This window comes from Paramormyrops kingsleyae, chromosome 13 (assembly GCF_048594095.1).
Source record: "Paramormyrops kingsleyae isolate MSU_618 chromosome 13, PKINGS_0.4, whole genome shotgun sequence".
Taxonomy (NCBI): Eukaryota; Metazoa; Chordata; class Actinopteri; order Osteoglossiformes; family Mormyridae; genus Paramormyrops; species Paramormyrops kingsleyae.
The window spans coordinates 26,510,713-26,521,265 of NC_132809.1; the positions used below are offsets into that span (position 1 = coordinate 26,510,713).

The 10,553-nt window shown below is 44.3% G+C and overlaps 1 protein-coding gene across 2 annotated transcripts in view; it reads left to right on the plus strand.

The window, feature by feature from the left end:
• Positions 1–10,377, plus strand: part of LOC111857407 (AP-3 complex subunit beta-2-like) — a 36,228-nt gene extending 25,851 nt beyond the window's left edge. Inside the window, exons 18-28 of one of the 2 annotated variants that reach the window (XM_072698481.1) lie at positions 58–117; positions 2,053–2,170; positions 2,522–2,717; positions 2,911–3,073; positions 4,076–4,148; positions 4,469–4,578; positions 4,893–5,124; positions 5,746–5,830; positions 6,389–6,486; positions 8,023–8,161; positions 8,883–10,377. In XM_072698481.1, the coding sequence (XP_072554582.1) occupies positions 58–117; positions 2,053–2,170; positions 2,522–2,717; positions 2,911–3,073; positions 4,076–4,148; positions 4,469–4,578; positions 4,893–5,124; positions 5,746–5,830; positions 6,389–6,486; positions 8,023–8,161; positions 8,883–9,033 (1,425 nt within the window). In that variant the 3' untranslated portion in view covers positions 9,034–10,377. The remainder of the gene's footprint in view (positions 1–57; positions 118–2,052; positions 2,171–2,521; positions 2,718–2,910; positions 3,074–4,075; positions 4,149–4,468; positions 4,579–4,892; positions 5,125–5,745; positions 5,831–6,388; positions 6,487–8,022; positions 8,162–8,882) is intronic. The other variant, XM_023838249.2, reaches the window with a different exon arrangement.
• The last annotated feature ends 176 nt before the right edge of the window (positions 10,378–10,553 follow it).

A 10,553-nucleotide genomic window follows, 5' to 3' on the forward strand; every position in this document is an offset into this window, starting at 1 on the left:
CACAGACCCCGGCCATTCCCCTTTATTGATACTGTTTTTGTTTACCCTGCTCTGCAGCTAGAGGAAACCATTTCGAACACCGAGGGGCGGATCGGCCTGCTAGGAGACTGGCGAGAGGTGCCGCCCCCTTTCTGGAGTGCAGTGTGTTTGCCCAAGTCTCTTCTTTCCCAAGAATGTGCCCAAATTGTTAGGCTGTTCATTAGATGACGTTTGGGTCTCTTTTAATCTCCACACCCAAGTCCACAATTATGGTTTTTAGAGACAATAACAGGAAAATAACCTCCCTGAACCAATAAAAATCAGCTGCAGATGAAATTCAGTTATCTGAGCCATATGAAAATATACAACCAAGATATATATTATATTTATTTAGTAGATGCTTTTATTCAGAGCTGCACACATTTTGACAAAGCAGGGTTAGCTAGTCCTAGCAGTTTGCAGTGGGGGTTAACGGCTTTGCTCAGAGGTTTAGTGATGAAATCACTCTACTGATCCAAGGATTTGAACTAATTTCAACCCTCTGATCTTAGGCACAGCATGCCAACAGACTGAACCACACACCACCCAAGAAACTAGTTCAGTCTACCTGATATGGTTGTTAGTAGAACTGGCCAAGCTCAAATTCGAACCTGTGTCCCTTGATACACGACCAGCCCTGTTTGGCAGCACATGGGGCTGTGAAGCTTGGCTTTACTGCTCCTTGTCTAGACATTCTAGAATTCAATGTTGCAAAAAATGCCATTTGTCAAACATTTTTCTATTTATGGAAAGTATATATATTTATGTTATTACTACAAATACCAGCTTTTTTATTACTATAAGTATCTAAAACTTTCTTTCATGCTCCTTATTGGAATAAGTATATATAATGTCCGTATCACTGCAGATGCACATTAAAAGGTTTATTTTAAGGTGTGAAACCTTGAGAAATTTGGCAATTAGTCCATTGCAGGCTTGGGGGTAGCAGTAGCCGTGACAGGTGTCTGACCTTCTGTGTGCAGTGGAGTGTGATGACTTGGTAATTACACTGAAACTTCCATCTTTGCATTGTAGAATCCCATGAGCTTTGGATCCCCTCCCCCCCAAGGCTCGCCACATTGCCGAGTCACTGTCTGTTGACTGTCAATTCCTTTGTTGTGTTGGGTCAGCTATTGAGTGGCCATTCGTATGCTGACCATGTTCTGTGGTCGTGCTCCCTGCAGCTTCTGGGCCTCATATTAGTGCTGACAGCCCTATTCTTGTCATCCTTGCTCTGGGTATCTAATTAACAATATGACCCTGACCCAAATGTTTCCTTTACCCATTTTAGCAGTTGTCTCCCTCCTGTTTGCCAGGCTATTGCACTGCTAGAATGGCTCACAATCGAAATCACAGTCGGCTGGTGGTGAAGAGCTCGTGTTTCTGTTGGCCCAGTTTAGCCTGTGCTTTGCTCCACAAGAAGTCCGCAAATCATAGTGTCCGCCTTCATTTCATGCATCCAAGAGGCAAGCCAAACTTATAGCAATGCATATAATCTGGAATCAACAATATGGGAGTTTTACTTACACAAGAATGTTTTGAGGGCAGAATGAAAAATGATTGGTTCAGAGAGATATCCAGTCAGATTGCATGGAAGGTGGGCCCAACCAATCAGATGTCTTGGCCCTGCCTCCTCTAGTTGCATGGACCCACCTCCTCTACAATCCGACTTGTTTTCTCTCTGAACCAATCATTTTTCATTCTGTCCTCAGAACATTTTTGTATAAGTAAAACTGCACACTGCAAACTCCACAAGTAATCTGATGTCAACACGGTTTTCTGAATGGTTTAGTAATTCCTAGTTCCAGTCTGCTTATCACGCTTACAATCGTAGGTATCTTAGGGAGAACCCTTTATCAGAACACATCTCTGTAAGTTGTTACACTTTCAGCAAAGATGGCATCCCCTTTTTACCCATAATGCACCTGCCACCTACCTATTTTGGAGAACAGTCACCTTCTGTGTCCCCTTTCATCTCCCCATGTTTGTCAGAAAGGTCTCATGTGACTGACTGTCTTCTCACAATTCTGGCAGGCCCCAGACTGGAGTAAGACTAGCAGTCGGGAGAAAAAGAAGAAGGAGAAAAAGGCGGAGAAGGCGTTCTACTCGGACTCTGAGGGGGAATATGGGCCCAGAGAGTCGGCCGACAGTGGTAACCGATACTGACCGTGTTGCCATGACACCCTGGCGGATTTCATTATCCTTCCTGCAGTAATGGGACAGCAGGCGTTTATGAATATAATTTAACGGCATGTTAGTGCAACTTTGACCTTAACGACCATTTGGATTTATTTAGCTCATCCCAAAGTTGCTATAACAGGTTCAGAAGGATGTTCTGTACTTGACACCAAATGTTCCGGTGGTTCCTATTTCCCATTATCCTGCTTTAAGTCGCATACCGTGTGCTCAAATAGTCTATGCAGAAATACCTACCTTAGCGTTCTCAGAAGACCAGTCCCTCATCCAACTCTCCTGCCTCGTATTCCCCCCCCCCCGGGTCCAGGATCCAGCAAGGGATCTGGGTCAGAGTCTGCCAGCAGGAGTGGCAGTGACAGTGAGGATAGTGGTTCTGGATCAGAGAGTGAGGAGAGCGAGAGGGGTTCAGGGTCTGAGGAGGAGAAAGAGAAGGTGGAGGAGAAGCCCAAAAGGAAACCGGACAAGGTGAAATCCAAGAAGGCTGCCCCAGAGAGCGCCGAGAGGTGAGGAATTATCACCAAGTGCTAGCAAGTTCAAGTCCCAGAAAAGGTCTTGCAGTTGTATCCTAGGTTCCACAGCTGCTGCTTTGGATCTGTGACCAAAACACTTCCAGAAGCAGCTGTGGCCTGTTTAATCATGGTGAGCAAGAAATGCATGGGGTGCTGCTCTCACCTCCACCCCCATAACCTCCTACAGCGAACAGAGCGACAGAGAGGAGAGGAAGACCGCTAAGAAGAAGAGTATGGAGCCGAAGAGTGCGTCCGAGTCTGAGTTAGAGGAGAGCAGCGGGTCGGAGAGCAGCGGGTCGGAGTCTGACGAGGAGTCAGACACAGAGACCAAGCGCAAGAAGTCTGCGAAGGTGGGAGCCGTCGCACGGACACACTCACACAATGCACGTGCACGTGCACATGTACGCCACAGTAGAATGCATGCGCTTGCACACAGTGCACACGCTACACACACACAGCCAGAACACTCTGAAGGACAGTGCAGCTGCGTAGTGCTTATGTTACCTGTAACCAGGCGGCTATGGAACCAAACTCTGGGAAAATGATCAACTAACGTAAGTAATCCGTTCCACAAACCTTCATGTAAATCAAATTTTCCACAAGATGGATTTACCTTCTCATACCATTAAATACACCTTATAGCAAAATATATAAGCCAAAAACATATTAGTAATACATACTAAAGAACACATTAAATAAACAAAAGGACAGAGTATAAATTAGCTAACATTGGTGCTTCCGTAAACTCTTTTTTTTTTGCATCAGTCCAGATTTACTTAAGTTGGTTTTACGTACGTCAAGAGCTACCCTGTGGGAGCAATTATTTTCTGGTGGATAAATTGCACTTTTCTTCAAATCTGGCGCCCCCTGGAGCATTTTGGGGGCTAAGGGCCTTGCTCAAGGGCCCAAAAGAGATGTGAAGCATGAGATTTACAAAATAGTGTTACAGCCTGAAAGAAAAAAATCTATGAATTACATTTAAATTAATACATGCACACCTTTAAATTAGGCCTTGGGTCTGTGTTGCGTGACCCCCTCACTGAGAGCAGGTATTCATGATGTTAGTGGTGAAGCAAGCTTTGTGTCAAATTCACCTCCTAGTTCAGTTTCTTGTTTTCTAGCCATGTTCTGCTCTGATGTAAACGCCAAGGACAGTGAATACCGGCCGTGGACGGTTTCCAAGCGAGATCACAGGATCAAAATTTGTTTGTCGCTCTGAGTGCCTCTCCTCAGAGCCCCGGCATTAAGCCCTTGAAGAAGTTCTTCACCCGGCATGTAATTACAGTCAGGGCCTGACTTCATTCAAGTGGCTTCTGGTCTTTTCTACTACTGTATTTCTTTTTTTTTTTCAGCCCACCTCCTCCAAAGTATCAGAACATCCTAAGCAAGAGGAGAAACAAGTGTCTCTGCTCGATCTGGATGATTGTGAGTAACACCTAACAGGAGTAGTTCAAACACCCACTGCTTCATCCGGAGCGAGAGTGCAAGTCCTACTAAGGAGAGTAGGTCTGTTTAGCTTTACATTTACTGGACATTTATTCACTTATGGCAGTTTATAACCACCCTGTACATGTACTACAGATACGACACATCAAAACCCAGAGGATTTGAATAATTATGATGCAGGTTGAATAGGTGAATTCTGTGCATTTTATATAAAAACAGCACCAACAACAAGAACAACAACAACAGCAATAATTATTATAATAATAATAATAACTCTGCCTTCCCTCTTTTCCCTACAGTTGCCCCAAAACCATCCAATCAGTCCAGCCCTGTCCACAGCTATAAGGCCAATAGCCTGGTAGCAGATCTAGAAGGTCTCTCCTTGAGTGACTCTGCGCTGCCCCCTCCTGTAAGTGACTGGAAAATATCCATCTGGAAAACACTGAAAATGGAAATGACTGGATCTAAAGATACAGTACTCCTAATATGGCAGGAAAGACTAGAATAAATTGACATTTGTTTATCCCTGTATCATATATATGTGTAATGGAGGGGTGGTCTGTAATTTGTGGTCTAGATATTGGCTACGATGTCATAGGGTCTGCGGGGAGGTTGAGGGTTATGACAGACAGACCTTGGCATATGGAGATAAGTTCATGAGCATAACAGAGGAACCACATGCACGCCGGCCACATGTAACCTCCCCCCCACCCCCACCCACAGACCATAAGCCTCACACTGGACTCACTGAAGACCCACGTCCTGCTGCACCGGCTCTCAGGCGAGGGCCTGGCCGTGGACTACTGCTTCAGCCGGCAGCCATTCGGGGCAGACCCCCACATGGTCACGGTGCAGCTGCAGTTCACCAACAACATGGACGTAGAGGCCCAGTCCCTACACATCGAGGAACCCCGGCTGCAGTCCGGCATGAGGATCAAGGAGTTCCCCGAGATCGGTCAGCCAGCCTCGTTCGGCTTCAGCATCGATACTACATCACATTTCATCTGCTTAGCAGATGCTTTTATCCAAAACGATGTACAACTGAGAAAGCAGGTCAGATTGGGAATTAAGGGTCTTGCTCACAGGCCCAATGGTGACATCACTCTGCCAGCCCTGGGATTTGAACCAGCAACCTCTTAATTACAGGCACAACGTCCTAACCCACAATCTCCTCTGTGCTGGTTTGAGTTATGTGTCCATTTACAGCATCTGTTTAGATTCATGAAAGGGACTGTTTATGGGTATTTCCAGCTGTAACGATATAGGTATTGCACCAATGGAACAGAGCTCTGAGTTGTAAGGCCTTACTGGCTATTTTACAGTATAGCGGTAACAGAACACTCACTGTGAGGGATATACTGTTTCAAGTGTAAAGAAACAACAAAGTAAAACCCAAGCTTCCAGACAGCAAATTAGAAAAGAAAAAAAAGTTCCCATTTTGGCCCAGTGGCGACAAAACCCCTGATAAGTGGGATGCATTTCCCGTGCACAGTTTAGCCATCGCTTTGTTGCTTCCCTGCATATTTGGTTACTATGGTGACAGATTCTTCCTTTTGTCCAATGTTGACGTCCTCAGAGTTGCTGCAGCCCGGAAAGACGGTCACCGTGGTGATGGGCATCGATTTCTGCGACTCCACCCAGGCAGCGAACTTCCTGCTCTGGTGAGTGCACACCTACTCCTGTTGGTCCAAGCAACTGGAGGAGACAAGACCAAGACATCTGATTGGTTTGTCCCACCTCCTGTAGTTGCTTTAACCCACCTCCTCCACAATCTGATTGGTTATCTCTCTGAACCAATCATTTTTTCTTCTGCCCTCATAACATTTTTGTGTAAGTAAAACTCCCATGATCTTGTATATTATCACTGTGATAAAGGCATAAAGGTGAAATGTTTATTTGGAATGGTGTGCTCTAGTAAAATACAAACCATCAGAGTTCGGACAGTTTGGACCCAATCTCCATTGTTTTGTAACATTTTAACACTCATTAAAGCCTGGGAACTCAACAGGGTCTGACCAAATTTGTAATTCAATCATGAATCTATTACTAACAGACAATGGAATGTTCTAGGTCACATATGTCGTACCATGTGACCAGCAGTCTCTAAAGAAGGCAATCGTCATATAAGTGTTTGTATCCCAGGAGCACATTTGATGCATTTGCATGTAGCTATGGCTAATTTCACAATGGTTTTCCACCCTATCCGCTCCCTCCTCCAGCTCTAACACAAGGAAGTTCTCCGTGTCAATCCAGCCCCCTGTGGGAGAGCTGATGATGCCGTTCTTCATTACGGAGCACGACTTCAAGAAAAAGCAAGGTGGGACAGGTGGCCGCAGTGGACGGACCAGCTGGCGAACTGGCTCCGACCTGCAACCTAACTGGGACATCGTTAGGATAATTCCAAAAATTCGGAACATAATTAGATTGGTTTGGGTTGGGAGCCCAATACGATATGCATTCCTGGAGCCCAACATCTCTAGCAGTGCCCTGCCTCAAGAATCCTTCTGTGCATAATGGCTTAAAAGCAATTTGTTCATTCATTTCCTTTTACACTACAAAGTCTATTCAAAAGTCTATTTAAAAACTGGATGATGTTTTTCAGCAGTTGGTTCACCTTGACCCAACACTTCAGTAATGTCACAAATGCTATGAATGGGTCATTACCCTCATTACCCTTTCTCTGCTGTAGCATAGCAACCTTTTAAGTGGATGCAGCAGTTCTTTTGAACTTGTCACATGCTTGGTCTTATTTCCCATACAAACACTGTCCAACAGTGATAGAGAAGCATTTAAGGATCTCCTGACAAATACCACAGATTCACCTCACCTGGTCCTCTGCTCCCAGTCTCCACCACCAAGCCCCCCACATCCCATAACAACTTAAAGCCCCATACTTTTACCTGAGCCAGTACCCTGTAATATCCAGTGCCTGAAATCAACTTGTGCATCTTGTGCATCCAGAATGCAAGGTTTCACTGACACTGGGAATGACTGACCTGCCAATATCGGTCCACATGAGTTCATGCCGCCATACTCTCTGATCACAGGTGCACTGAAATTTAACTGGAATGTATTAACTGGCTTTTAATGCAATTGAAACCTTAAGACCCACTACAGGGACTGGAATGGAGTCAAAATGCTTTGGGCACCCAAATCCTAGTATACATTTTGCACTACATTTTAAACATAATTTGATGGTTATGTATGAGACTCACAGATGAAGCATCTTGCACAGTGAGTATGGTAATCTAAAATGTGTAACTTCAATGTAAGATTTGGCTGTAATTAAGACCTGAGAACTCAAATATCAAGTGAAGTGAAACTTTGTCGTTTCAAAATATGCAGACATACAATCCAACAAAAACGTGTCTGTCTGAAACTTTATACTGTAAATGGCTTTAAACAGAACAAGACGAGTCAGACACATAAGATAGTGCCTGAAACTGCAACTCAAAGTCACATATAGTCAAAGAATAAAAAGGCGCTTTCATGTTTTGGATCTTACTGAGGCACATTTCTGGGTGCCTGTTCTGGGGCTCATTGGGGATGTTATTCCCATAAGTGATCCGTTACAGTCCTGCAGTCGCATGTCACTGCTCCCATTAATTATTCAGACCTGCTGATCTAGAGAGCTACAGTGTTCCAATATGGCTGAATGTGCATCAGGTGACCTGAACTGACTAGGGGCTTAACATGAGGATTTTGTTTGTAATGTCTTGATGGATCGCAGAACGAGTGCGGGTACTTTGTCATTCAGTGCCATCCGGCTGTGGGGTTGTCATCACCAGCAGGCCATAGCAGGCCTGAGGAGTCTTGATGCCATTGTCACTTCCTGTTCCCCTTTCTTGAGCAGGTCAGCTGGCGGGCATGAATGAGATTAAGGAGAGTCTGACGCTGAGCAAGAGCTGCAAGGGCGACCTCACGATCATGCAGAGGGTCACTTCCGTCGCCAACCTGGGCCGGGTATCCACTGCATCCGACAAGGAATCCAGGTGAGCTGGCCCTACACAGACCCCACACCAAATTGGGGACAAACTGGACATCTCTTTCTACAATGAAATGATTCTTGCATATCCCATCATGCTCTCCTTTGAGACATACATACATATGAATCTTGGGGTCTGAGCACAGGGTGAACCATTTATCCTTTAAGGGGGAGTTAAGGGCCTTGCTCAAGGGCCCAACAGAGATGTGACTATTCTGTCAAGCATGGGATTCAAACCAGTGACCTTCCGGTCACAGACACAGAGGTTTAACCTGCTGAACCACAAACTGCCAAAAAGCTCTAGTATGTCTCTGCCCAGTAAGTTTCAATGTCATCTGCTCTATCCAAAGTTCTGTTCTACCCAAATGTGTCTCACCTATCTCAGAGCAACCTGCGGCTCTTCATGAAAGCGCACTGGCTAGCTACTGGTTTGAGTGAAATTAGATATTTTGGTCTCTTTGTATTCTATTGGAACAAAGAACAATGGTCCCAGGAAAGAACAGATTAACTTAGTTCTCATGTTTAATTTTGTTTCATTAATAATTGTATAATTATTTCACAAAATGTCAAAGTCAGAAAAAAATGTATGAATTACATTTAAATTAACACATGCACACCTATCCTTCACATTTCTTCACTTCCAATTTTGACCTTTGACCCCCCCCAACCTCTGTCCCCTAACTCAGCCCTCCTTCTCCTCCTACTCCTGGCTCACCGCTGGCCTTTAGGTTCGCAGGGAAGACAGTGTCCAGTGGCAGTCTGGTCCTGGTAACTGTGGAAACAAAAGAGTACCGGAGTACCCAGCTGACAATCAACAGCGAGAAGATGGTGATTGGTGCCATGCTGGTGAAGGACATCCTCCAAGCCCTATCACAGTGAAGGACTGCTTGATAGCTGCCCCACCTCCTTCACATTCCATCCACAATCTCCTCAACCCACTGTCACAATTATGTCACGCTATGAACCTACTTCCTGCACAATAATAATAAATGATTGACATTTTCAGCAACCAGTCAGAACCTCTAAAAAGCTTGACTAAACGACTGTGTTTAAACAAAAGTCCTGGGTGACATGGAGTGTGTGGGTGTGACAATGAATTCATGATAATGCATAGACACATTGAGATTTGACCAAGGTTTACTGTCAGGGGGAGCATATCATTTTGGGCCCCCAAACCAATCCAATTACCGGTATGTTCCAAATTTATTAGGATCCCTTTCACTCAGGGGCCCTTAGAATTGTCCCAAAACCCCCTCCCACCTTACAAAGCCCCTGACTGTCACACTTCATTTAATCCCAAATTGTATTGTTACAGTAATCATGAATGTACCGTAATACATGGAAACAATATGGCAATATCAGTTTTGTCCACAACAAAGGAACATAGCGTACTGGATGCCATTATTATTTGAATGGATTGTTTATCCTTATTCACACATGTCACCGTACAAAATTCAGAAAGACACAGTACGTTACCAGTACTCAGAATAATAGTGCATAGTTCAATACTATACCTGAATCTCATGGGTGTATAGGTTGTTTTAAATAGAATAGACAGTATGATATTTTACAAAATGTCTGGATCCCGAACCCAGTCCCCGCCCCCCCACTCCATTCTGCAGCACACATGCTAATCTGTTGTACTTTTAAAAAGCTGATCGATCTGGAACGATGATAAACACATTCATCTTGCAGTCATTTAAAATGCAAGAGTTGTATTACATTTAAAGACACTCAAAAACAATATAATTTCCCTGACCCTTAAATACCTGGTTAGTTGTAATTAATAAGGGGGTTGGAATTATCTGAGTCCTCACACATTACATGACCTTCACTGCATCCTTTGACATCCAGGGATATGGAAGGAGAGCTAGGTGACTTTATTCTCTTCTCTTCCTTCCGGCCTGAAAAAAATCGGGGCATAAGGGGTGTATAGTCATTCCAGTTACAGCAGGGCTAGTTCACTGGCACGTCTGACATTGCCCATCCGGCTTGAAGTGCGTCTACCTTTATGTTGCATCGTTTGGTTGCCCTTTGCTTGCCGAGCGTAAATTCAGTCCAGTCTGTTTTACTTCGTCCCCATCTTTTTCCCCAGTCTGGTGACCTAGTGACATCGATAAGTGTGTGGTGCGTGCGTTGTTAATTGCTATTTATTTTGCAAAACATTGTGTTACTATGAAACGAATGGGTTTGAAAAACACAAATAAAGAGTTAGTCTCACCAAAAGAAGCGTCTGTAATTAAAACGTGTTTGGTATTAAACCCTCTATAATCCATCTGAAATGTAAAACTCGTTAATGAAATGTATATACATCTGGCCTTCACTGCCTTGAGGTTTGGGAAATCTAACGTACTGTAAGACGAAATAGTGTACGACTGGCGTACAAAATGGAACGAGTG